Source organism: Podarcis gaigeae (genome assembly GCF_964106915.1).
Source record: "Podarcis gaigeae genome assembly, chromosome: 12".
Classification (NCBI taxonomy): domain Eukaryota; kingdom Metazoa; phylum Chordata; class Lepidosauria; order Squamata; family Lacertidae; genus Podarcis; species Podarcis gaigeae.
In genome coordinates, this window is record NC_139688.1 from 11,269,954 (window position 1) to 11,296,972 (window position 27,019).

A 27,019-nucleotide genomic window follows, 5' to 3' on the forward strand; every position below is an offset into this window, starting at 1 on the left:
CTATAATTCCAAGTAAAAATGCTTCCGGATTTTTTAAAGAATGTATATTTCAACATCTTTTTCATCTCATTATATATCATTTCCCAGAAGTTCTTTACTTTCTTACATTCCCACCACATGTGATAAAACATTCCTTCTTTTTCTTTACATTTCCAACATTTATTATTTGTCTTATACACTAGTGCAATCTCACTGTCACACTGCTCCTTCCAGATAAATTGCAGCGGTGCTGGTGTTCAGAGGGCAGATCTGCCCCTCCACAACAGCTGATATTGGTAGTGTCAGGGGTTCAGAAGGAGAGACACAGGAGGGGGAGCAAATGGAGAGTGAGGAGGAGGAGTACGAGGGGGGCGCAGGCAGTGACAGTGGCCAGAGTTATTCCACAAGCCTCTCTAGCGAATCGGAGGACTCACAGAAGGGAGCGCCAGTGGCCAGAGCGAGGGGGGTTCCAGGGGGGAAGCCCCAGGAGGAAGGGGCCAGGGGGAGTCCCTGAGCAGCAGTTGGAGATCAGGACCAGCGTCTCCACCAGAGCGCAGTGGGGAGGGGGAGTCCCAGGAGTCGGGACCAGTGTCCTCACCACCAGAGGGGGGAGAGGAGTCAGGTTTGGCAACACCCACATCAGGAAGCGGGGAAACGGTCAGAAGGAAAGTCACCGGCTGGGCGCGCGCGCCAAGTTCAAATGTACAGGAGCGCGGCACAGCGGGGAGCCCGGGAAGGGAGCCAGGTCCTAAAGCCCGCCGGAGGGAGGGGCAAGACTCAGGAGGCTCCGCGTCAGAGGAGTCCAGGAAGGAGGAAACCCCAGAGGGCAGAAGGACCCAGCGAAGGAAAGAACAGCGTAAGAGGTGGAGCCGGGCTAGAATCTTAAACTGGTGTGGGTGGAGCAGTGAGTCAGAGGGGACTTAGCCGGTCTAGCGTCAAGACGTGGGTCTGCGCGCCCAGAGCTTTGAAATGGAAACTAAACTTCAATAAAGATTTTTGTACATTATATCCACCGGGCGTTGGTCCTCTGTGAGCTGGGATCTAGAGGCAGACCTGACAGGTAGGTTGGGCCCAGAAGAAGAGACTGTGCCTATAGGAACCACTGAGAAAGATATCCTGCCCACGTGGCACCCAGAACTTCGGTTCAGCATTTCTCCTTGTGCTATGCAAGCTGAGGACAGCAGGCACAAGTTCACTTGCAGGGCAGAGTCAACCTAAGGTTAGCCGCAGTGGAGGAAAGGGATTCATTACAGAATGCATTCAGCATGGATGCCTTCCGTCCTGTTAAACACCCGCATTTTGCAAGAGTCAGCTGATGATTATTATGATTATTATTTCAAGCACGGAGCGAGTTCTTCCCGTTTTAAATCACTGGCTTTCTCTCCCACTTTATTGCTCTCCGTTCCTAGTCCCAAATGACAACCTCCTCAGAAAGACGGAATAATAAGAAATAGGTCACTGTTCTATTGAAATCACGTCTGCGAAAAAGCCCAAGCTGTGAATTGCTGACGGATTAGAAAGGCAAGAGGTCATGCTGGAGCCAGAATGTACGGTTCTAAACAGAAATATTTAATGGCACTTTGAGCAATTAAAAAAAAAAAGGAGACTAGTGAGCTACGCTGGCCCTGAACGGAATGCAGTTTGTAGGGAAAATAATTTTAGGAGAGTGCGGACTCGGGCACAGAGCATCAGTGCCTGAATCTTGCATGTTGCAGCCCAGTCAGGGTGGCATGAGTCATTTTCTTTCGCTGCCCCAAGGCAACCTCTTTGCCTTGGTCACTTATTAAAGGGGGCAATTTCTTTCTAGATGAGGACATAGAAATTTTCTGACATTGCTTCGGAGACAACTCCCTTAGCCACGGCTATGCAGACAAGCTTTGCAAGGGGGACAGTAGAGAAAGACAAGAGGTTTTAGCAGAAGATGGCTAATGGTCAGAGGTAACAGGTTCTAAAACATCTGGAGGGTCATAAATGCTCCATCCTTGATGTAATTGGAGGTGTAGTTTCTTCAGAGTGCTGGAATTTGTGGCTCTGTGTGTAGCTCATTATTCTTTGGGGAAGACTATGACTGCTTACGGGACGTGGGTGGCGCTGTGAGTTAAACCACAGAGCCTAGGACTTGCTGATCAGAAGGTCGGTGGTTCGAATCTCTGTGACGGGGTGAGGTCCCATTGCTCGGTCCCTGCTCCTGCCAACCTAGTAGTTTGAAAGCACCTCAAAGGGCAAGTAGATAAATAGGTACTGCTCCGGCGGGAAGGTAAACGGCATTTCCGTGTGCTGCTCTGGTTTGCCGGAAGTGGCTTAGTCATGCTGGCCACATGACCCGGAAGCTGCACGCCGGATCCCTCAGCCAATAAAGCAAGATGAGCACGCAACCCGAGTTGGCCACAACTGGCCCTAATGGTCAGGGATCCCTTTACCTTTATGACTGCTTACATGGCATAATGTGCCCTATCATGTGGATAGAATATGCTCAGAGGCACTGTGTTCTTGATGTCTGACAGGTGAACTCTTCCATGGCTTCTTGCCCCTTTCTAGGTCTGGAGTCTTTCTTCTGCACCCAGGCCCCTCCACGTCTATACAGCCAACGGGGTGAAATGTGTCATGAAGTGGACTTTAACCAGCCATAAAGGTCCGTGATGGCTTTGGGACACGAGTACACATGCTCTCTCACACTGGCCTACCTCACAGGGTTGTTGTGAAGACAGAATGCAGTAACTCGGGTGTCTGTCAAATTTTTAAACATAGTCTTCACCACCTCAACTTTCTGTGAACTCTCCAAGCGCAGTTCATGGCTGCTGCCAGAGCACGGCAGATTTCCTTGATCTTATAGACATCGCTCCCTGCTTCTCGTGTCCTTGCGTTCCTGTCAGCCTGCACTTTGCTGCAGTTCAAAAGCGGCATTAATGAGCAGCAGCAGCAGCATGGCGTTGCAAAGAAACCCTGCAAGTTCTGCTGATTTGAGGCTGGACTGTCACGAACAACAGACACCTCCCTCTTCTCTGTGCTCACAGACAGGGTGAAGTCCAGGGCAGTGATGTGTGTGTGTGTGTGTGTGTGTGTGTGTGTGTGTGTGTGTGTGTGTGTAGGAGCAGAACCTCCATTTGCCAAGAGCTAGCTGCCCATCTGCCCTCTAGAACTGGCAAGCCAGATAAGATCCCTGTAAAAGTGACAGATCAAAGTAGCTAATTCATCAGACTCTCCAGGAGTTTAGCAAGAGTGGCTTATAGCAGCATCGCCGCCCGCCAGCATTTGTGGGCATCCATCATGCAGATGAGTCCAAACCGGCAGTGGGGGAACTTTTCCAGCCCGAGGGCCACATTCCCTTCTGAACGACCTTTCAAGGTTCGCATGCCAGTGGTGAATGGGATCAGAGACAAAAGCAGGCAGAGAAAGTCCTCGGAAGTGGATTTAGGGCAGTGCAAGTGGTACGGTTGCAGGAGTGCACAGCCGAAAAAGGTGCCTTCCCAACGCCCGGTAGGGGGCATAAAATGGCCTCATAACAGGGTGGCATATTACTAAAGCCCACCCCCTGAAGTCCAGCCCATTTCCCCTTCGCACAGTAGGTTTGTTTCTTCACAGGCCAACACACGACTCTCTCTATCCTCTCTGTCTCCAATATAGGAATGGAAGGACACATCCCAGCCCAGCAGAAGCTCTTGGAGTGTAAGGTGGGGGCCAGTGAGGGGTACTGCCTGGGCAGAAATCCAAGGGCCAGGGAAAGGGGCCTGGAGGGCCACATTCAATCCCATGCCTGAGGTTCTTCACCCCTGGTCTAAACAGCCAATGGATGATCTTGCAGAGAATATCATGCAATGCCTTTAGGAGCATGGTCACTTAATGTTGACTCCCTCCTGTGCTCCTTTGAGGCCTCATACCAGGGTCAGTATCAACAGGTGGCTTCCTCTGGCAGTTGCCCCAGCACCTTGCAAGTCTCCACACCCCACCCCACCAATGCCAGCACCAGGTTTCTATTATTATTATTATTATTATTATTATTATTATTATTATTATTATTATTCAGCAAGGCACTCCAAGTAGCAACTAATAGCTGGACTTCCCTGCCATTTTGACTTGTTCCCATTCCCACCAGTGCAGCCGTGCTCTCAATTTCAGAAGCCCACATCGTGTTAAAGTCCATCATGAGTCGATTTCCTTTTTCATCTTGCTCCTTCTTTTCTGAGAGGGTGTGTGCTCACCTCCACATTTAGAAAGAGGATGTCTAAATGGTCTTATGTGACAAAAAGCAGCTTTCCGTGCCCCTGTTAAGGGTCATCAAACCCCGTAATTATATATACATCATTAGAGTTCAAGTAACAACCTCCTTACCCATCTCTGTATCCCTTGCAGTTTATTGTGAGCCTTCAGAATGCACCATTCCATGAACAATGGCAGCTTCTTCTCCCCAAACAGAATCACCTTCCTACCTCAGTTGGCTGGTCCACGGTGGCTACCCATACAGTGCGCTATCAGGCCCTGGACTGCTTAAGCCAATGACCTGCCTGGGCATGTGGAGGAATGCAAAAGAGGCACATCAGATTTCAAGTCTTTATTATTTCACATTTCTAGAGACCAGGAAGGAAGAGTCCAGACTCTCCGTTTTCACCAGGCAGTTAGCTAAAAATAGTTGACAACCCTTCTGATTGACTGGATGTTTGCACAGGCAGCTTGCCACTCACTGCAGCTGCTGTAGTCACCTCTCTCGACCACATACATCTGGCCACGATAGTTAGGCTCCTCATACAGCACCCATCTGAAACAGAAACAAAATGTTTTCTAGTCAAAACACTCCAAGCCACATTCAGAAATGGTTATGGTGCCATATTGGTTTCCTCCAAACAGTTGGCATTTGATGTTAAAAGTTGATCACGGCTAAAATTCTGGTGGCTCCGAGGTGGAGAGATGGACCTGCTCCTTTTCTGGAGGATTGGTTAACCAAAGGTTTAGAAAGCAGCAGTGATGAAGACATTAAAGCCAACATATGTATGTCTGGGAGATGGCAGACAAAAAGCAGAAAGGGTTGTTTAAAACAACTGATCACCGTTTATTCACCTTATACAGTTTAACAAATGCGTTATCTTTTCCTCGATGTGAATTAGTACGCACATCTTCCATTTGCTTAATGTTTATCTTGCACATATGTTTGTATTTAATGTGTTTATTTTAGATCTCTGTTGATTATTTAATTGTGTTTGGGTGTTCTGGAGATACTGAATTTGTAATATGTTTTGTTATAAGTTCATTGACCTAGACATCAATCAAATTTACTCGCTCAGCCGACCCCCAAAAGTACTTAATGTTGGGAACGTTAAGATGAAAAGGCTGCAGAAAATATGCTTTAAGGTATCCTCTTTTTCATAAATACATCTAATAAGCGACACAGGGCTTAGAGGCCAATCCACATAATTTCTGGCCAGAGGTTCTATATGAGCACTGGGGTACATGCCCCACCACATATGCCCTATTCTAGTTGTGCAGAAGAACCCATTGATCAAGGCAGGTGGTTTTCTCAGCACCAAGGATAGCGCCTAATGAGCAATTTGCTCTAAGAAAGGCTGGAAGCTAAGCTAAACCTTTTGAGCCTCTGCCTGCTGCCCATCTCTCCTAGGCCAACCCTCTGACCTACAGACGGGCACTCCTGCGCTCCCTGCCCTGCCCACCTGCTGCACCTCCTGTGCCACTGGACTTTCAGAGTACTGTGGGAGGCACTTGGTTCCTCAGGCCCAAAGGAAAGCACCTGTGAGGGTTTGCCTCTGGTTTTATAGACCCTGGGTGCTATGGAATCTGGCAATGTGGACTCCTGTCTGCCAGCCTCAGGTTCAGTGGTTCCTTAACTCCCTGCTGAATTCTGGGGTCAGGACTAGGGTTGCCACCCATCCTGTATAATATGGGACCGTCCTGTATTCCCATGTAATATAAATGTGAATAAATCCTATTTCTTAAAGCTACGACAGTCTCCACTGTGTTTTGATTCTCCAAGGAACACAGATCCTGGGTGAGCGCCTGGAAACTCCTGGAATCTTGCCACGGCTTGGCAGAGATTGGGGATGGTGCCCAACTTTTGTAACAATAGTCGTGCCTTGGTTGTCAAACGCCCTGGAACTCAGATGTTTTGGCTCCCGAATGCCGCAAACCCAGAAGCGTTTGTTTTGGTTTGCAAACGTTCTTTTGGAACCCGAACATTTGATGGTGCTTCTGCGGCTTCTGATTGGCTACAAGAGCTTCCTGCTGCCAATCAGAAGCCGCGATTTGGTTTTCAAATGTTTTGGAAGTCGAATGGACTTCTGGAACGGATTCTGTTCGACTTCCAAAGTACGACTGTATATCCGTGAACTGAGGATAACACTTCATGCATCTGATGAGGTGGATTTTATTTCATGAAAGCTGATGCTGTAATAAATCTGTTACATCTTCAAGGTGCCACAGGACTTTCACCTGCATGGCTGTTAAGGATTTAGGAAGCTGCCTTGCTCCAGGCCAGACGCTTCCTCCATCTAATCCAGGGGTCAGAAAGGCTTACTAGTCATGGGCTGGATCACTCCTGCGGAGATCCTTTGTGGGCCGGGCCAGCGCAGCACACCGGAAATCGCTTCTGCGCATGTCCGCGATGCCTGAAATTGCTTCTGCACATGCCCAGACATTGAAAATTGCGCCTGCACAGAAGCGATTTCTGGTGTCTGGGCATGCGCAGAAGCGATTTCCGGAGCCGCAGAAGAGAGTCCCTGCACCGCACTGGTTTAGCACAGTGCGCGGGGACTCACCGAGCAGGCAGCTCAGCTCAGGGGCGGCTCGGGGGGCAGTTAAACGGCCTCTGTGGGCTGCTTCCTGCCCATGGGCCTTAGGTTGCCGCCCCCTGATCTAATCCACTATTGCTTCTCTTGTCAATCAGCTCTCCAAGGTTTCAAGCAGAGGGTCCTTTAAAATAAAACAACTAACAACAGCCTTGCAGTTGCCAAGCCTTGAAGAAAAGGCTCCTCCCTGGCCACAGAGCACATCTGACAAGCACTTTGGGCATTTCAGCCAGAGAGGCCAGAACGGTTGTCGCCCTCCTGCTTCCCCACCTAGCCGCAGGAACTACCACCATCCCAATCCAGACTGTGGCCCGTAGCATCTGTCAGAGCACCAGCTTGGGGGAGGCTGCCTTTGAAGTTCTGCTTTTTGCCCTCGTAAGAGATGTTCCCTTGGCACGGAAGCATGAAGCAGCATGAACCAGAACTCCAGCTGTGCCTCACACAAGCCAAGCACTCTCTGGCTCGGACAGAGGGCTCCAGCTCTCTCCCAGGCACGCACATCCAAGCCGTGCCTTCCGATTGTGTTTGTTTGTCCAAAGAAAGCGCATGGTACCATGAGGTAGTGGGGGAGGAGCGAGAGAGAGAACGAGCCAATGACATCATAACACAACAACTCCATCACTGGTGAAAGGGTGAGACACACACGATGACTTTTGTGTTTTTTTCCCACCCCCTCAAGAGAACATTTGTTCCTGGTCAGAGCGACGATGGAAATACAACCCTGCGTGATCGCCGGTTTTCAGGGGAAATGTTTTTGGGACAGAGGGAGGGACAGCAAGACTGTTGGCCTCTCCTAGTTTGGCACTTCTAGAGCAAAGGATCAGAACGCAAGAATGCGAGAAGGAACTATAGTGGAGAAGCTATAATTGGTGTTAATCTTTTCCAGAATAAAGAGGCTTGTTAAGCTGATCCTCTCGTGCCACATGCAAATGTTTTTATTGCCTCAGATGAACATTTATGACGGAACTGCTGGATTGGATATTGCTAACCTGCAATTATTTATTATTACTACAGTAAGGACTCCACACATAGACCCAAGCCCAGGGTTGGTGGAATGTCAGGGGAGTAGAGAGCTGGGTTTTGGTTTCTTTTAAAAGGGGTAACCTGTAGATATGCAAAAAATAAATAAAAAAATAAATCAATCAATAACTGTACATGGCTTTTTTGAAGAAAGCAAATGAAAGCTGCCTTATAGTGACACAGACAATTGTTCCATCTGGCTCTGTGTTGTTTATGCTGACTTTGAACTGATCAGCAGTGCTTGCAAACCCCATTTTTTTCAACCAGACACATCTTTTCCTGCCCCACATCTGACATCAGGTGTAGAGGAAGCGGATATTAAGTACTAGACCCAACCTTGGAACATACAAGAGAGACGAGAAACCCACTTAGGAGTAGGTTTAACCTGTATGGGGGGGGGTGACTGAAGAAGGGTAGGGACTGGTAAAAGCTACAGAAAGCAATAGGGGCCCATGTCTGCCGGTGGCTATTCTGGCATGGAACTGCAGAGTCAAAGCTGTCATCATCTATATCAGGGTGGTGAGCCCCCTATCTCCCTCCAGATGTGGATGGACCAGCTCCCATCATTGCTGACCTTTAGCCATGCTGGTTGTCAGGGGCTGATGGGAGATGGAGTCTGGCAGCAGCGGTGGACAATGCATTTCTGTGGATTCTGCCACCTGAGGCAGTTGCCTCATCTTGCCACAAGGGTGGGCCAGCCCTGACCCCAACAGATCTTGCTTCCCCTGTCGGTTTCCAGAGGAGACCCAAAGTCCAGCACAAAGCAAGACATCTCTCTCTCTCTCTCTCTCTCTCTCTCTCTCTCTCTCTCTCTCTCTCTCTCCAGCTTTCAGCTCACACACACAACTCTGGCTTTGTTCTCTCATCTATCAGGCAGGTGAGGTGGGTAGCGAAAGGCCTGCCCATTTGTTTCTATGGCAACAGAGCTCACCCTTTCGAGATGCAGACGATGGGTACTTAACTGGCCAGTCAAAGGAACTGGCATTGACAAACCTTGACAAAGAAACTGGTTTGGCAAGTTTCCTCTTATGTATTCTATCCTCGCAGATGCAGGTTCAGAAGGGATCCAGTTTCGTCCAGACTGACCAATCTAGCAACTACATCAATAGCAATCTGAATTATCCAAGTGCTAGTGGTTACGTAGTGGAAATGGCACCGTACATGCACACACAGAGACACAGAGAGATGAGGTAACAACATGCTCAGGGGAACCCAGAGAGGCAAATAACTCACCCCAAAAAGAAAACAGCAAGATGGGGGCTGAGTATGCTCAGTGTGCAGGGAATAGGAAAATGGTGGCAGCTAGAAGAGGAATGGAATGGAGTACTCTGAAGAGGGCTAAAAGGAGGACTCCATGCTGCAACCCTTTATGGAAGGTTAAAAGGTAAAGGGACCCCTGGCCATTAGGTCCAGTTGTGGCCGACTCTGGGGTTGCGGCGCTCATCTCGCTTTATAGGCCAAGGGAACCAGCGTACAGCTTCCGGGTCATGTGGCCAGCATGACTAAGCCACTTCTGGCGAACCAGAGCAGCACACGGTAACACCGTTTACCTTCCCGCCGGAGCGGTACCTATTTATCTACTTGCACTTTGACATGCTTTCGAACTGCTAGGTGGGCAGGAGCAGGGACCGAGCAACGGGAGCTCACCCTGTCACAGGGATTCGAACCGCCAACCTTCTGATCGGCAAGTCCTAGGCACTGTGGTTTAAAACACAGCGCCACCCTTATTGCAGTTACCCTTGTATTATTTTGACAACTGTAAGTTACTTACGCTCCATCCCCATAGACTTTGATGGCGTTGATCCAGTTTTTGGCCCAGCCTTGCCTATGCAGGCAAGAGCAATCTTCGGTGAACTCCTGGCTGCGACCACTAAAGTGCCTGCCCTCGAATACTTCGATCCGGTAATTCTCACCATGCTGTTGGCAAAGGCAGGCCAAAATTAGCTTCATGCAACAGCAGTGGCAAAACCCAGAGACACCTCGCTTTTCCAAATTCACACTAAAGAGCTTGGTATTGCAAAATATGTGTAAAAAAGGATATAGAAAAATAACATTTGCACCCTTCTCTTCTTCTAAGGAGCTCCAGGCAACAGAGAGGTGATTTTTTTCCCTTTTCATTTTGACCCACAGGTGAAAGACAGAAATGTGCCCCAGGCCAGCCAGTGAATTCTGTAGCCAGCAAAAAGCCACAGGTGGAAAATAGGTTCAGCATCAGCCCTCGCCAGCCAGCGACTGTTTCATAACTTTAATATTTATTTTGTCTAGTGATTTAAAAATTGGTATTCCACTTTTGAAATCAAAGCAAGATCTCAAGAAGGTGGTTAGCAGTAGACATAAAAATATATATCAATAAAAATGTATTAAAACATTTATTTAAATAAGCAACACGTTGTCCCCCTCCCCCATACTATATACAAAATATGCCAGTCATTTGTGCCCTAAATACAGGAGAAGTAGTGCAGTGTAGTGGTTAGAGTGTCAGGTTGGGATAGGATGATGTTTAGAATTTTTTACGCACCCTTTACCTTTAGGTCCCAGGGTGGGCTACGACAATTAAAACACAACATTAATATTAAAAAACAGTTTAAAGCAACTCTAAAATTCAGAAATAAGGCGGGTTCCAAAATACGCATCTCCAGTGTCAAAAGCCAAGGTAAAGAAATGTGTCTTCAGTTAGGTCTTCAGACTCAGGTTCAAATCGGTTCTGAGCCATGAACCTCGCTAGGGAATTCTCTCCCTCAGAGTAGCCTGTTTTGAAGATTGTTGTGAGAATCAAATGGAGGTGGGAGAGAAGGAACCATCACTTTACAATATGGGCAACATGCCTGTAAAGATGTGGTCATGCTAAGTTCTCCAAGCAGTTAGTACTTTTCTTATTATTGTTGTTTTCAGTGAGTAATTTAATGCAAGACTATGAAAGTGTTCAAACTTCAGCTGGGATGGGGTTGTTCTTGTGACCGCCCTACAGATTCACGGCATAAACACACACAGAGAGTTTTTCAGACCATCCTCAAGTGCCCTTTAGCATAAAACTTCCACCGGAAGAAATACAATCCACGAAACAACCACGTACAAGGTCAAGAAAACAAGGCCACAAGAATGCCACTCCTGACATTTGCAAGAGAACCAGACATCCATACATGGGAAATGAATTAAGAACCCCACGAGGAACAGAACTATGAGGAGGAAATTCCAAAACACACATCTATTTGAGACTGCTTCCCTTAAAACAAACAAACAAAATAATAATCACATTTTCCCTGTTCCTAGTCAAGTCTGTGGTTATTTATACAGGATAGTTGTGACTTTATTAAGCAAGGAAAAGAAACACACACACACACACACACACACACACACACACACACACACGCCGCCCGCTTCGGTCTCCAGTATCCTGTCTATGCAATTCTTGGAAGGTGAATTGAGGTAAATTGCTTTGGGAATTTCCCTCTCCTCCCGCCGGTAGGTTTGGTAGGTATTTGTGAGGGAGTCTGCAGACAGGTATAAAGTTCTTTTTAGAGAAAAAGAAAAAGAACCAGCAGACGGAGGACGTATAATATATTTATAAATGGAATCATGTATGAGAAGACTTGGCTGAGGTAGAGGAAGGCTTGTGGCATTCTTTTGGTGGTGGAATCTCAGATATGCCTGAAACATCTGATGGCAGTCCCAAAAAACAACAATCAAAGAAGAGGTTCTCCCCTGTTCCCAGTCTTGTATATAAAGGTAAAGGTAAAGGTACCCCTGCCCGTAGGGGCCAGTCTTGACAGACTCTGGGGTTGTGCGCCCATCTCACTCAAGAGGCCAGGGGCCAGCGCTGTCCGGAGACACTTCCGGGTCACGTGGCCAGCGTGACATTGCTGCTCTGGCGAGCCAGAGCCGCACACGGAAAGGCCGTTTACCTTCCCGCTGGTAAGCGGTCCCTATTTATCTACTTGCACCCGGAGGTGCTTTCGAACTGCTAGGTTGGCAGGCGCTGGGACCGAGCAGCGGGAGCGCACCCCGCCGCAGGGATTCGAACCGCCGACCTTTCGATCGGCAAGTCCTAGGCGCTGAGGCTTTAACCCACAGCGCCACCTGCGTCCCCAGTCTTGTATATACAGATGCACAAATACACACACCTTCCACTGCAATACAAATTTAGGCTGAAGACAGGAAATAGTAGTTAAAAATTGTTGAGGGTACTTTGAGGGAGGGCTCCATTCCTGTGGTGTGTATGTGTCTTATTGTATTAAAAATAAGCTAGTAAGTTTGCAGAATGCCTTACAAAAAAGGGCAGCAGGAGAGCTAACTCATTAGCAGCACAATCCAGTACGTCTAAAAGAAGTCCCATTGAGTTCTATGGGTTGTTTCCAACTTAATTAGATTAGAGCCACTTAATTTAATAGGCATAAGATAGTCCTGCCCATTAAGTACAATGGGTCTACTCTTGAGTATGCATCACCACCCACAGCTATTGCCAGGAGATTGAAGTAGGACATATCTAGTGGATCTTAATGATTGGGTCGGGTATTCCTTCAGATACTTGGGTTCCAGGTCATTCCAGGTTTTATGCACCAATATTAATAATAATTAATAATAATAGGGACGCAGGTGGCGCTGTGGGTTAAAGCCTCAGCACCTAGGACTTGCCGATCAAAAGGTCGGCGGTTCGAATCCCTGCGGCGGGGTGCGCTCCCGCTGCTCGGTCCCAGCGCCTGCCAACCTAGCAGTTCGAAAGCACCTCCGGGTGCAAGTAGATAAATAGGGACCGCTTACCAGCGGGAAGGTAAACGGCGTTTCCGTGTGCGGCTCTGGCTCGCCAGAGCAGCAATGTCACGCTGGCCACGTGAGCCGGAAGTGTCTCCGGACAGCGCTGGCCCCTGGCCTCTTAAGTGAGATGGGCGCACAACCCCAGAGTCTGTCAAGACTGGCCCGTACGGGCAGGGGTACCTTTACCTTTACCTATTATTATTATTATTAATAATAATAATAATAATTTTTTATTTATACCCCGCCCTCCCCAGCCAAGGCCGGGCTCAGAGCAGCTTACAAACAATAATAATAAGTTTATTTGAGCCTGGTAATGCACAGGCAGCTGCTGTGGGGACTAGCGAACCAACTGGAGTTTGAAGAAGACAACAGAGGCTTAGACAATAGAAAATAGTTGCCTTGCCATGCCTCTTCAGGTGACAGCTTAGAACTAATGAGCAGCCCCAAGCAATGAACTTGGTCCTTCAACCACCAACCCACAGAACCACCATCTTGTTGGGCTTCAGTTTCAATTTATTGGACCTCAACCATCCCAATACTCATTCCAAACACTGGTCAAGTACTTAAACAGCCTCTCCTGATTCAGGTGAGATAGACCACTCTGTGATCTTCAGATGTCGGACATCATCATCATCATCATCATCATCACCACTGAAGAGTGGGGTATCACCAACATATTGATTGTGCCTTGCTCCAAATCCCTGGATGACTTCCCCCAATGACTTCATAAAGATGTTAAAACAGCAACTGGGAACACAATGGAACCCCAGAGGACCTCACAGTCCAAAAGCCATGGGGCTGAGCAAGGGACTCAGGTTCCTACAGGTAGGAACAGAACCACTGGGAGACAGAGGTACCAACGCCTAACCCAGAAGGATGCCATGGTCCAGGAGATACAACATTCTTGTTCTTTGTCTTGCTTGATCACATGATGATGGCACAAAGACCTGGGCTATGAAGGCAGTGTTTAATCCCCTGGAACAGACAAGCCTGCCCAGGCATGTAGAATCCATGTTTTAAACTGTTTTTAGTTTATTGCAATTTAAAAAAATGTTTTAAATAGTAGTTTACTATTTTTACTGATAATTTTATTGTTTTATACTTTGTAAACTTTGACGTTTTTCTTCTATCAAGTGGTGCATACTTTTTAATGAAAAATAATAAATTATGACCATTCCGGCAAGTTGTTAAAACATACAATAATGCTGAAGACATTCCAGACATCCTCCCAAAGGGCAAGAGTGACAGACACCTGGAAACAGAGACTCCCTGTGATAAACAGGACCTGTCCTGTCACTCATCAACAACAAAAAAGGAGCACTAACCATCCCAACTGGCTTGCAGGATCCCATTCGGTCATTGTGCCCGTTCCAGCGGTGGAAGCCAGGGTATTCGCCATGCTCCAGGATGTACTGCTGGCCTCGGAAGTCTGTGAGGCTGAAACAGATCCAGGCTCCACTCTGCACACAGATGGAATTGACTCTGTTCATGAAGCCCCGTTCTTGGAAGTTGTCGCAGGGCCCACTAACCTCCAGCTTCCGACCTGTGAAGCATTTGCCTTCATAGAAAGTGATCTAGAGGAAAGAGGACGTTCCAAGGATTGAGCTACGGCCATTGCGCGGCCCCACGACCCACCGGTATTCCGAGCAGATGGAATCCGCTGCCAGACGGATTTAATTTTGCATTCAACGAGAGAGTTCATTGAAAGCTGGAAGTATTCTTTTAATGAGACATTACAGCTTACAACACTGTGTGTGGCTAACAATGCAACCTCTCGGGGTTTTCTTTTCTTTTATAAACATCATTTTTAAAAATTGTGTATTTAGACTAATTAAGACACACTCCATTGTATTTCCCAATCCTCTTTATCCTCTCGCTTTCATATGCTTTTCCTTCTCGGGAGTTGCCAGATTCCTTGCGTTTTAAGGAACGCCCCTTAATCTCAGACCACCCCAGCTTGTGAGGCCTCTGCTGCAAGGCAACACAGCCCCACAATGTTTTGGAAAGCATAGCTCCATTAAGCCATCCTGTCTCCTGTTGGCATCCAAAGCTTTTCTTTTTCCAGCTCATCCCCTCCTCCCTCTTTTTTAAAAAAGCCTCTTATCTCATACATAAGCAAAGTTACAAAAAGGAACACGTTACTTACTTTTCCTGAATACTGAGACATGTTTCACTGGCAACTGCTAATGCAGAGGCTGACTCCCAAATGGGATTTTCAGAGCCACAGGAAACTCTACTATATATCAGCAGCAGGGAGACCAGGTTGGGTTTGTAAGGCCTGCCAAACAATGCACGCTGGGGATGGTTCGTGCTTAGCTGGCAAGAACGGCATACCTCTCTCTCTGCTGATACGGGAGTTTTAATTTAATCCAGACAATTTAACAAAAGAATCACTCGTTGGGGGATTTGAGCAATGAGCATCGAACATTTACAGTTCCTTTTAGAGAGAAGCTTTATTTATTAGACTAGGTAACAAGCCAATTTTCACCTGCTTTTCCTTTTAACACAGCACACGTAAGCCTTTCCTCTTGGAGCCCATAGAGTGAGTCTTCAGAAGATGCCTTAGAAATGAGGAATGTGCCCTATACTCTATTGGTCTGTCTAGTCCAGCATTATCTATTTTAACTGGAAGTTATCTAAAGCTTCAAGTCTCTTTTTCCTCTTCCTTCCTTGCCCCCTTTTCCTTGTGTGTCTTTTTTTAAAGATTGCAAACAGGGACTGCCTTGTTTTAATTGTATATATAAACCACTCTGAGAGCCCTTTGAGCTGGATTCTCAGATACAAATGTACTAAATACAAGTAAAGGAACCGAAGATCCTGGATATGAAATACACTGTTATGTAAAGTGTAGGAACATAGGAAGCTGCCTTATTATTATGAGAATTTGCATACCCCCCTTCATCCAAATATCACAGGGCAATTCACAACATAAAAATGCAAGATAAAAACACTAAATACATAAATACACAAAACACAGGCCTGAAGGATGTTTAGAGTTACATCTGAACCAGACTGCAGCAACAGCCAACATACAAACGCGGACTTGCCCTTCTTTATGGGAAATGGGATCTTCTGCTCTCAACTAGAGGCTTCCAACAAGTGTTTCCAAGAAGCAAATTCCTCTGTGGCTCTGCAGAGGCTAGCTGTGTTGTACTCACATTTTCCTCGCAGAAAACAAGCCCCTATGGTGTATTAAAGCACAGAATGGCTATGCTCAGAGCAGCACCTTCTTGCTACCATATTTTGCTGTCCTGCTTCATCAGAAGACCTCATTAAACAATACTGGAACCAATTGTTAAGCCAAGCCCTGAAAATACATTTCTATTGCCAAGCTTCAAAATAATTTCCACATTGCATATGTACACCCCCCCCCCCAATTCTATATGGCTTATAAACGCCCTGCAGTACTATAGTTAATTCCTATATAAACCAGCAGATATGGAATGAGATCAAACTGGCTCAGCAAGTGCTATTTTTGTACCAGCATGCAATTTATTAGCAGGAACATTTTATACATTCAAAGCGCTCTAGAGACAAAACTAATTAAATCATATTACCCCTGGGGAAGGAGCTAATGATAATCATTCCTTTTTCACAGTTGGGGAAATTGGGCCAATGGGAGGTCCCAAGCCTCAAGAGGGAATTAATGGCAATGGCAGACTTGAAATCTAGCCCTCCAATGCTTGTACTAGGCCCCCAGGTGCCAGACTGCTTTCATTGCTTGGATCTTGGCAAAGCTTGCTGGATGGAGAAATACAATGCGCCATGCAGCGTGCTTCCATTGTGAGCTCGTTATTTTACCAGTATTACCATTTTGTCTTCACAATCAACCCTTCAGGTACAAGAAGGCTGAAGCTGTGATCGGTCACCAACAGGATGCATGATGAAGCAAGGATTTGCGCTCATTCCTCCAATCCAATTCTACCTACCGCAGAACCCTTGTTCTCAGATCAGAACTGCACTATGCCATTTGAAAAGGGGAACCCTTAGCATGTTTCAATGTACGCCCAATATGAAATCTGGGCAGCTGACGGAAAGGTTTATGATTGGTTGCTGTGGAGTATCACTCACTGAGGATCCTCAACTGTGGGAGAGGGCTACTGACCTCGCGTCCTACTTGTGACCTTCCCAAATGCATTTGGAAACAGAATGCTGGATAAGACCTCTCTCTCCTCTGAGCAGCAGGGTTCTCAAGTTATTATGGCCTTTGCTTTCATTATTAAATTAGTACACCCTAAAATTCATGCAACGGTCAAGACACTTTTCAGAATAGCATACAGAGCAGCAACCCCCAATTGAAGTATCCCAGCCTGCTGAGATGTTGAACATTTTACTACACATCAGCTTGACCACCTAGTATATTCACAGCTTTCCATTTTTTGTGTACCATTTTTGGATGACGAGTAGTGCTGTGACATCTTATTGTGGAATAAAAGCTTTAGGCCCACATCAAATGAGTGAAGAGGATCAAACTGGATCGTACTGGCAGGAAAGTGAGGAAATATACTGGCAAGGGGGGAAAAACCCAGTTCACAAGATTGCGTTCAAAAAGATAATATGCATTCAGTTCACCCATTACTGGAGCAGTAAATATACCATAATTATGGCCTGGGGGAGGTAATATACTGCTCAAAACCTGGAAAGTACAACCAAATATGTTAAATTCAAAAACTGCAGTCTTTTCCTGTAACTGACCTTTGAAAATGTTCTGTTTAAGCATTCCATCAAACATTTGGCAGCATACTGAACTAGGTATTTTTCAGAAACGGCATAAAAAAAATGTAAAGAACGTGTTAAGCAGTGGGCACACAAAGGTTTGCAGCTATTTTATTTACAAGTATACATTTAACACAAAGAAACACCGATATTCAAGCCTAGTTAATAGTAGTGTAACAATATGCATCATCTGGATGATTATTCTAACCCAACTACATTGAAAAATTAATGCCAGTAAAATTCTTGGTCATAATATTAAGAAATACAATATATAAATTGAAAATATGATTGCTTAAAATTTGAAAATGGAAGTGAAGCCTTTTTTTTTTTTGCACAGGAGTCAGAGTTTAACATAATCTGAAGGAAAAGTCTCCAACTGACTTTATATTGTTCAGGTTAACAGAAGAAGAAAAAGCGTAGTTTCGCTGTGAGGGGGAACAGGCAGTTTGCTTCTTAAGGTAGAACATATTCCCAGTGTTCAGCCTTCGGTGGGCAATCACATCACCGAGCATGAGGACTTCCCTTGTGAAGATGCCCCGTCAATTTTCTCTGCCTCCAAAATTATCCTTCTGAAGACGTCCACAGCAGTCTGGAAAGAAGGCAGAGGGGCTATTAAGAATCTGAAGCACTAGAAAGCACAGCAGCCGCTGTGACTGTTTTAGAATAACGAACAAGGATGAGAAGAGGAAAGGTGACGACATGCTGTAGCTCAGCATTGCTAGCATGCCTGAGATGGATATGCATGTGACACGATGCAATAAAAGCAACACAAAAAATCAGGACCGCCTAATTTCCTCACCCAACTCTCATTGCTGACCTGCAAGCCTTCCTTATTCTTGTAATATGCAAGTGATGCTCAACATGTGACCTGCCTCTTGAGCCAAAATCGCTCAGAATGGGCCTTGTGTACCTTGCACAATGCGTGCAAAGATCACCGCAGACCACCATGCTGCTGAAGTTTCAAGCCAAAGTGTGAATCGGGTGGCTTCCAAGGTAACGAAGACCTCTTTGTTAGGCCTGGCATGAGACCAGTGAAATATAATAGCAATTTGGTTTCATACCTACTTGTTTGGCACTGTAAGTATTGTTACCTGCCCTGAGCAGTGGGAGTGGAAAGATTAGCAGTCTCATCTCAGAAGGCTACGAGGCTATTTCAGGGACCTGAGCCTTAGTTCATAACCCAATAGTTATGCTAAGTGAGTTACAGAGCTGGAAGCTATGAAGGCCAGGGAAATGTTTCTTTTAAAGCCCTATATGGCCTAGGACCCTCGTACCTACGGGACCGCCTCTCCTGGTATACCCCACAGAGAAACTTACGGTCTTCAAATAAAAACATCTTGAAGGTCCCAGGCCACAGAGAAGTTAGGCTGGCCTCAACTAGAGCCAGGGCTTTTTCGGCTGTGGCTCTGATCTGGTGGAACGCTCTGTCACTAGAGACTAGGGCCCTGCGGGACCTGACATCTTTCCGCAGGGCCTGCAAGACAGAGCTGTTCCACCAGGCCTTTGGGCCAGGGCACAGCCTGACTCCCTCCCTCGGCAATCTTCGTGGAGCTCTGGCACAATGGTTGCCAGTGGCTTGATTTGAATCAATTTTATAATGAATGATTTTAGAGTGTTGTTTGTGCTGTACCTTTGTACTGTTTTAATGTTGTTAGCCGCCCTGAGCCCGGCTTCGGCTGGGGAGGGTGGGATATAAATAAATTTTTATTATTATTATTATTATTATTAATGTCAACAGATGCTAAGAGGCAGGGGACTCAAATAAGCTCCAGGTACCGCATTTTGGTTTGGAGGAAAAGATGCTTTTCAGAAGGTACTTCCATTATTTTGAGCTAGAAGGTAGCACAGAAAGGCACCCCAATATATAAGGACTGAATAGGAAGAACTGTCGCCTGAACCAAAATGTTGCCCTTCAGTAGCTTTATTTTAAAAATTATAATCTTTTATCACCTAGTTGCTATTGATGTTTCATCTTTTCATGTTAAAAACTCTTTTCTTCTTGTACTGAAACTTGTTAAGAATTTTTGCCTGCAGAAGTAATAGTTGCAGGGAAAATAAAGAATGAAGAAGCGGAGGTTTTGGTAATGAGAATGCTGCAAATCATTTGTGTGAAACTATCTTGGCATTTTTGAGTTGGCACACTTGGAGAATCCAAAGCTCAACTTTCTATTTTTTTTCTGTTCATCAAGAATCATTTGCCAGCAAGGTACAATTCTGAACTGGGCTTGCTTCCATATTTGCTCCATTGGATTCAAGCAGTCCCTTAAGCATCTTAAAAGTGCAATATGACAGTTAATTGAACATTGCCTCATATAGTGTCAGATATGTACTGCATCTCATGTGACATTTAAAATCTAAAATCAAATGAAAAGGGTATTTGTCAGTACAATGTTTCCCAGGCACAAATTGTCCACAATTGGTCAATTAACCTAATATATTTCCTCTGCAATTAGATTTTTTGCAGAATCCCAAATAGCTTGCTCTACAGAAGTTTCACCTCTACATGCTGTTTCTTTACTCCTGAAGGTAGACAGGAATGCAATTTTATTGAAACATTCAGATACCCTCCCTGATATTCTGAAACAGTAATTCACCTCCCATTTTAACAAGGAATATATGGTGTGCTGCTTCAACTCAAGCTCAAGTCTAAAACTGCCAGTGCTCTTTTTAGCGGATCCTTTCATCTTACAAAATTAGGGAGCTCTTAATCTGTGGTGGCAAAGCAAGAGTCCACCCTACCTCTGCAGCTTAAGGATAAATTGATGCAGTCATGCAACGAAATCTATGTTTTAACAAGGTTCCCAGTTTGCATCGCCCATAACTAATCTTGTTTGTTTGTAGTTTTAAGTGGCTGCATTGATGTGACCGCATTAATCTTCTGATGACTGTAATATTTACATGACAGTCTTGTTGCCTGAAGATTTCATCATATGGTGACATATCACAGTACCTGTAATCTCCAGATCAGGAACAGTCAATGAGATGCAAACGCCCAAGTGATGACTTTGCCACTATGCAAATGGTCATCAGCAAGCTGTAAAAGGCTGACTTGGGCAGCTCTTCTCCCATTTCCCTGGAAACACATTCATAATTAAGCAGCAATTCCCATTTTAACTTCAGCCCTTTAGAAGCAAATTGGCTACCTGGTTTTCTTTAGCAGAAGATTCCAAGAAAGCTGCATTCCAGGATTCTGCTAAAGCTTTCCCTTCTTCATAGCTGATCACCCTGAAAAAAGGAAAGTAGAGTTATTTATAGTAAGTGCCCTCTAAATGAAAGTTCCAACCATTTGACTGCTTGTCGTACTGTATTATATGTAAGATTTAGGAGAATTCGTCTAACAGATCCAGATATGATATATTTACAGTTCGAATTATCAGTGTTTCATGGAGAAGGTTTCACATCAATTTTCACCTAGTTTTGAAGGAAGGGGAGCTGAGTGTATCTTCTGATACATAATGAAAGCCAAAGCTTAGTCAGATCACACAATAAAGCCCTGCTGATCACACAGGTTTGGAATCAACAACACAGGCACCATCTCTAACAGCAACTTCACAAGCACTACCTAACGTATTATTTTGGGTACAGCCACTTTGAAAAATAACCAAGTTAAGGCTGTGCCCATTTACAGGCTAAGCAACGTCCCATGGGTGATCATCTAGGAAAGAGGATACTATTTGGACCATCTCTCTTCTAAGAGTAAAATTTTAGTAGTGGCAACAATATAATTATTCTGTCTATTAAGAATGTAGGAGAGCCTGCTGGAACAGGTCTAGGGCATATGTAGCCCAACATCCTGTTCCCACAGTGGCCAACCAGGAACCCATGGGAAGCCAGCAAGCAGGATTCGAGCGCAAGAACACACTTCCCCTCTGCTGGTTCCAGCAAGTGGTATTCAGAAGCCTAAGGCCTCCAACTGTGATTGGTGGAACATAGCCATTGTGATCACCATATCCTTCACTAGTTTGTCCAGTTCTCTTTTAAAGCCATCCAGCCTGGTGGTCATCACTGTCTCCTCAGGCAGCGAGTTCCACAGATCAGCCACGAGCTGCTTGAAGGAGTATAACCATATTACCATAATTCTGAGTTTCTGTGTCACCATAAATGTGTAAGTGATTATGATGGCAAGTGACTTTTTACCCATCAGCAAAGGGGACTGGTAAAGATTACGGGAATTCTATTGTTGTAGTGCACACAGTAGTCAAATTAAAAATCAACTTTGCCCCGACAGTAGTAAGAGCCACCAGAGGATCGGCGGACAAGTATCTGGGCAACAGGTTACCCTCAGGCAACTTGACCTGAACCTGGCCTGGCCAAAATGCTACGTTTTAAAAACCTGAAAGCAATACTCAAGTACCAACTCAAGTAGGATGACTTTGGAGGAACAGCAGGGCACAAGTGTGACAAATATAGTTCATTCTTGGCCTCCTACATAACTCCTCTGCAGATAAGTAGGTCATCAACTGACCAACATTCCAACCTTAGTTGAATTTATCAAATAAAAGCCAGGAATAGGAATTGGAATGAGGCAAGCTGTGGTATCTGAGGTGATGTATCAGAAGGAAAGGTAGTAAATTACAAGAACATTTCAAGGCAGAGGACTGCTACAGCTATCTGCAGACCGTTATGCTCAGAGAAGCATATTCTTCTAGGTTCTACAGAGGTTAGACCCACTGAAATGAATAAGTAATGAATCAAGGCCAGTAACGTCTATTAATTTCAACGGGCCTGCTCAGAGTATGACTGGATACAATGCACCACAACATTTTAATCTTAACAGGGTTGCCTTAACTCATCTCAAGAGAAATATTCCATACCGTTCCATGTGCAGGTCCTTTTTATTTCCAACCAACATAATGGGGATCCTACGGGATTAAAAACAACACAAATCAATTTCAGAGCAGAAGCTGATGTCTGCAGAGTAATACGACAGCAAAATGAAACATGGAATGAAATGAGAGTGTTACTACTTACTGGACTTTTCCCACCATATCCAATAACTTGCCATGGATAACTTTAATCACTTCAAAACTGAAAAATAAAAGGATGACATCATACACGCCCTCCAACGTTGCACCCTCTGGCATTTCTATCCCGCCCACAAATAATTCTACAAAGATCAAACCACAAGCAAACACTACTTCATTTAACTACTGGGAATTCTATTTGTCTGGAAAACCTAAGTGAAGCCCCGATGCCAATGGTATCTCATCATGTTTGTACAATTAAAAAATGAGAAATTAAAACCTGCACCCTGGCTTATACATGGCAAGCGAGACATTACTTGAGCTGTGTATGAGTTTGATTTCTTTTAAACAGTAAAAGGTGATAAAGTTGAGCATCAAACACCATAATTATTTAAAGTTACAAACTCAGGGTTAAAGAGGCTGTTTCCAAAACATAACACGAACCTGATACTGTTATATACCAGGTCACTTCCAAAGCAGTTTATGTTCTGTGTAGGCTGGTTGCACAAGCCTCACTGAAAGGAAGGGAGAATTGCACAACTGCAGTGGGAGTGCATGCACAGGTTTCCACCACAGTGTGACCTTGACCATGAAGGACAACTGGGTCAATGAGGTCATTTTGGCACAGAAAAGTAAACAGAATTGGAGAAAGCCAGAACTGTCATTGTGACAGTTTGATTGCTCATGTAAATGGAAGACAATCCATAAAACACCAATGGCAGAACTCCAACACAGCACAGTACAATCTAAAAACAATTTGCTGACTGAAAAGGGAGATACACAAGGTTCTGCATTCACCCTGCTCCTTTCACCTCCCACCAGCAGGCCAAGCTCATATCACCCTACGTTTTATGTACAGACTGCAATATTTACATCACTAATTCCTCAGGCCCTTGCCCACTATCTGTATCTAACACTGGGGGGAGGAAACTCCAGCAACTTCAACCAACTTTCACCTTCTCTACCCAGCTGGTCTGTGTTGTGCTTCAGGCACGGCCTGAACTTGCTGGTGTTTGCTTCACATTTCAGTGTAGACTGAGACATACAACCCCTCACGTTCCCTTCCTACGGCTTGCACTGCAAGGTGTTTAGGATTTGCAGAGCTCACCAGTACCAACACCTGCCAAGGCTTGGCCTCGTTCACCCCCATGAAACAACTTTACACATAAGACAGAAATAAGAGATCACGTCGGAGACATGTGAGACATTAGAGTGGAAATATATTTGCAAGTCTCATGTTCCTCAAAAACAGAAGCAAAATTACTGCAGAGGTACAGCTTAAGCATACTCTCCAGTATTGACAGTTATCAGGACTTTACAAGAGAAGTAAATGCAGAAGTTGTCCCAGTGTTTATTTTTGTGTGTGATAATACAGTTAACTCCAGGAAAACAAGGTAGGATCCAGAGGGCTGTAAGTGGGCTCACATGAGCACACCAGGTTTTTTGTTGTTTTTTTTAGGCCTCTCTACTGACTACAGCCCTCATGCCCCATTCCAGCCACTCCTGGAGGTTTTTTTTGGGGGGGGGGGGTTGTTCTCTGGAACAACTTTCAATATAGCACAGTGGGGCCACAGCTGGAAGTGCAGGTTAGCAAATATCATGTACAGAATACGGATGCAACACAGTGCCTTCCCAATCTACTTGAGGCTCCTGTAATGCAGTGCATAGTAATGCGCTGGCAACTGGGTAATGGGCAAGTTAGAGAGCAGCTCAAGACCCAAGTGCTCTTCTCTCGTGTGTGGCTTATGCCCTATCATGTGGGAGCAGAACACAAGTCCAATTTATGTCTGATAGCTTAAGGTGTAGAACAGCAGATCGGTGAATAAAATATTCTTAAAGGACAAGAGATCACAACAATGCTGAGACATATGACCATGCCCTTGGAGGCTCGCCATAATGGGTATGAAGTTCACAGAGGCCACAGGCACAAGTGACACTAAAGCAAGCTGTGGGGCTCATTTTAAGTAAAACATGTGTGTGCTTGTGCACACAGATCTCACTTCGCTTCTCCCTTAATTGAGCAGGGAAACAAACCACAGAGTGGCTGGCTTTGCATTGTGTCTGTATCAGCACTTGTGGTTTGCTTTCCTCTAGACAAACCATGACTGGGAAGTCAGGCTTCGCGTTGCGGTTTGTTTGGAGAGAAGTACACCACAAGGACTTTGTTCAGAGGCAACTCCAAGCCAGCTGACCTGGGACTTCTTTAGCAGCTGAACTAAGGGAGGAGGTGAAGTGTTACAGTTAAAACTAACCACATGGCTTGGCATAGCATGTGGTCACCATGACCCTCCTCCTATTCATTATGGCGAGTCCCCAACAGCTGTTGTCTCCTAACAATATTTTCTTCAGTCTGCTGCTCTCAAAAGCAAGTTAGAAATCACCTACACTTATGTCTGTGTGAGAGGACAGTACCACAAGGTTTGCAGAATTATTAATTTGGAAACTTAAATTAAAACATCAACATTTTTATTAAGACTGCAAACAGGCTTAACAAGAAGCCTATTTTAAAATTCTCTATTAAAAGAAAGAAAAGCAAACGAATTGCTATCCACCCTGCGGCCAAGAACACACACATATGAGAAAGTGATAATTGAGCCCATCACAGAAAGCGGAGCTCAAAGAATGGAAATTTCCAAAGCAAAAGAATGCCTCAATACTGACTTCAAGAGCCAAGGTTACACAGTCCAATAAACTCTTGCCTTCTGCTATCCTGTACAGAGTGTCCACATACACTGCCCCAAGAAGGAGATCTGTCTGAGTCCTCAGAGCATACTGCAAATGGATCAAGGTTGCACTCTCATTTTTCATAGGCTACCAGGCAGCTGAAGGTTGGTAATGCCACAAAGCAACATCGTAAGTGAGCAAACTCAACGTGAAAGGCTCTATATCCCATTAGCAATCCTTGACCCACAGTAATAGGCTTTAGGTTATCAAGCACTAATGGCCTTGAAATGGTGCCAAGGTTTCTCTTTCAGGAAGTCAGAAGGGCTAATATCAAATGAGTGGAAGATTCAGCCTAGGGACAAATTCACAGACCTCCCTTTTGATACCCACGGAGTTGTGTGCAAGTTCAGTTCTAAGGCTTTGCAATATTCATTTCAACAGATGAACACAAAGTTCTACTCAGGGTTCGCCCATTGAAATCTATCAACCCAAGTTAGTTTTGCCCATCAATTTCAATGGATCTGTTCCTACGATACCAGAATGCTTGACACATGCACATTAGTAGGTCAGAGTAGGTTGCAGTTTGGTTACCACAACTTTGGGTACCTATACACCGACCATACTGGTGTGCATTTGCAGAGAAGGCAGCAAAACAATACTGGCAGGTACCACTGTTGCACACTTGAGAACAAAATTAATTGTCTAAGAAAGTAAGGAAAATAAAACTGTATTATATGGCAATATAGATTTTTGAGTAATTTTTATACATATTCAATGTATATTTCTGAGCACAAAACCTACTGTTTATGAAAGAGCATCAGTGGAATATGTCACTTGTTAGCTGGCTTGATGACAAAGGCAGAGGAAAGGACCACAACTGCCTGAAATACTATTCTGGTTTTTCTTCTAGGTCTTACAATTTTGCTTCATGAAGAGCAAATGGATGCTGCCCTTTTATAGTACTTCTCAATTTAGCTTGCACTTTATGGCTCCCAGAATGTCAGTGAGAGGCAATACTACTTTGAAAGCTAATAAATAAAAACTCAGTATGTTTTTATGGCACTCAATCCATGTCCTGCAAAATATTATTTGGTTATGTTTGCACCACATTTTCAAGCAAAGTAGGGAGACTAAAGCAGCCAAAGTCTGAAACAGCTCAAAATTAAGAAACTGCCTTGATAGCAGGAACTGGAGGCATGACTTACCTTTTTATTGATGTGACTGAGTAAACAAGAATGTATCCATTAATGTCTATGGAGTACGTCTGAGGAAATATTGAGTATTCATCCTGTTGGAAAATAAAGCTGCACGTTAATGTTTTGCTGCCACACAAGCTCATTAGTAAGCTTGAAGAACTGAGTTAGGATTAAGCGCATTTAATCCTTGCATTGTTAAAATGCTGCGCATGAACGTACATGTACTGACTTCCTTTCACTGCTGTCTTGCATTCTAGTGAATTCTTTGCATAGCTGAAGGATTACAATTCCTCTACAAAGGTCTACAGGAGCAGTGCCACCGCTGAAAATGGAAGGCACCAAACAGGAAAGCTGACATTTCACGGGCATGATGCACTCATGCACGCACTATGCATTTACAAGAACGGCACTGAATGTGAGAACTGGTAAGTTACAATTACTAAACAGTCCTATGGGAAGCTGTCCATCAACTTTGACATACTGTGTCAAGACAGACAATTTTGGCATTTAAACCTATCAGTATTATATCTGTTGGGAAATTGGACATCTACTTAAATAACTTTGAACATGCTCAATACTCTTGCTCAATACTGTTTAAGATGCCAAATGATCTTTCGACTATGAAGTACTGCAAATAGTAGGTTATCAACAAAGCACTGATCAAATTCCATTTTAGCTTCCGCAGATGTGAATACTAGGATCGATCTCTCATTGCTCCTTCAGAATTTAAGGTAACTTTGACTTGCTTGGAAGAAGGAACTTTCTTAATGACAATGCAAGCAGACAAATTCAAAACAAGGTTCTGTTTAAAGATTTCTATTTTACTAATTAAAATACAATTCTAAGTACACAAAAGTAAACACAATTTCCCTCATCTTTCCTGTGACTTTAGGATGTTCGCAGAGGGAAAGTTTCCCATTCACTTCTCCCTCCGCGA

At 44.8% G+C, this 27,019-nt stretch overlaps 3 protein-coding genes across 6 annotated transcripts in view; 1 reads left to right on the forward strand and 2 right to left on the reverse strand.

Moving 5' to 3' along the window:
• Nucleotides 1–8,358, forward strand: part of LOC310828070 (uncharacterized protein) — a gene marked incomplete at its 3' end in the record, with an annotated part of 28,052 nt that extends 19,694 nt beyond the window's left edge. For 2 of the 4 annotated variants that reach the window (XR_014556603.1, XM_083705162.1), the window contains exon 3: nt 6,869–8,358. Coding sequence is in view for 2 of the 4 variants with exons in the window: in XM_083705162.1 (XP_083561288.1) it covers nt 6,869–7,087 (219 nt within the window). Of the gene's footprint in view, nt 1–3,603; nt 3,943–4,392; nt 4,477–6,868 lie in introns of those variants that run through there. The other 2 variants (XR_014556604.1, XM_083705163.1) reach the window with 2 other exon arrangements.
• On the reverse strand, nt 3,991–17,170 carry CRYGN (crystallin gamma N). The gene is made up of 4 exons (XM_083705156.1): nt 14,689–17,170; nt 13,868–14,116; nt 9,562–9,707; nt 3,991–4,732 (listed from the first exon to the last, which is right to left on the reverse strand). Exons 1-4 carry the CDS (start codon nt 14,707–14,709, stop codon nt 4,597–4,599), a joined length of 552 nt encoding a protein of 183 aa, XP_083561282.1. The 5' UTR covers nt 14,710–17,170; the 3' UTR covers nt 3,991–4,596.
• A 183-nt stretch (nt 17,171–17,353) lies between these two features.
• RHEB (Ras homolog, mTORC1 binding) overlaps nt 17,354–27,019 on the reverse strand; it is a 30,045-nt gene continuing 20,379 nt past the window's right edge. The window contains exons 4-8 of the mRNA XM_083705155.1: nt 26,092–26,174; nt 22,230–22,286; nt 22,073–22,120; nt 20,402–20,483; nt 17,354–17,847 (exon numbers count right to left, since the gene is read on the reverse strand). Of these exons, the coding sequence (XP_083561281.1) occupies nt 17,755–17,847; nt 20,402–20,483; nt 22,073–22,120; nt 22,230–22,286; nt 26,092–26,174 (363 nt within the window). The 3' untranslated portion in view covers nt 17,354–17,754. The remainder of the gene's footprint in view (nt 17,848–20,401; nt 20,484–22,072; nt 22,121–22,229; nt 22,287–26,091; nt 26,175–27,019) is intronic.

Bases quoted from the DNA above. Each gene is read 5' to 3' on its own strand.
- CRYGN (XM_083705156.1), bottom strand. From the start codon at position 14,709: ATGTCTCAGTATTCAGGAAAA. The intron at 14,117-14,688 runs GTAAGTAACGTG...TCTTTCCTCTAG, and splicing joins TGTCTCAGTATTCAGGAAAA to ATCACTTTCTATGAAGGCAA. The intron at 4,733-9,561 runs GTAAGTAACTTA...TTTCTGTTTCAG, and splicing joins AAAGTCTATGGGGATGGAGC to ATGGGTGCTGTATGAGGAGC.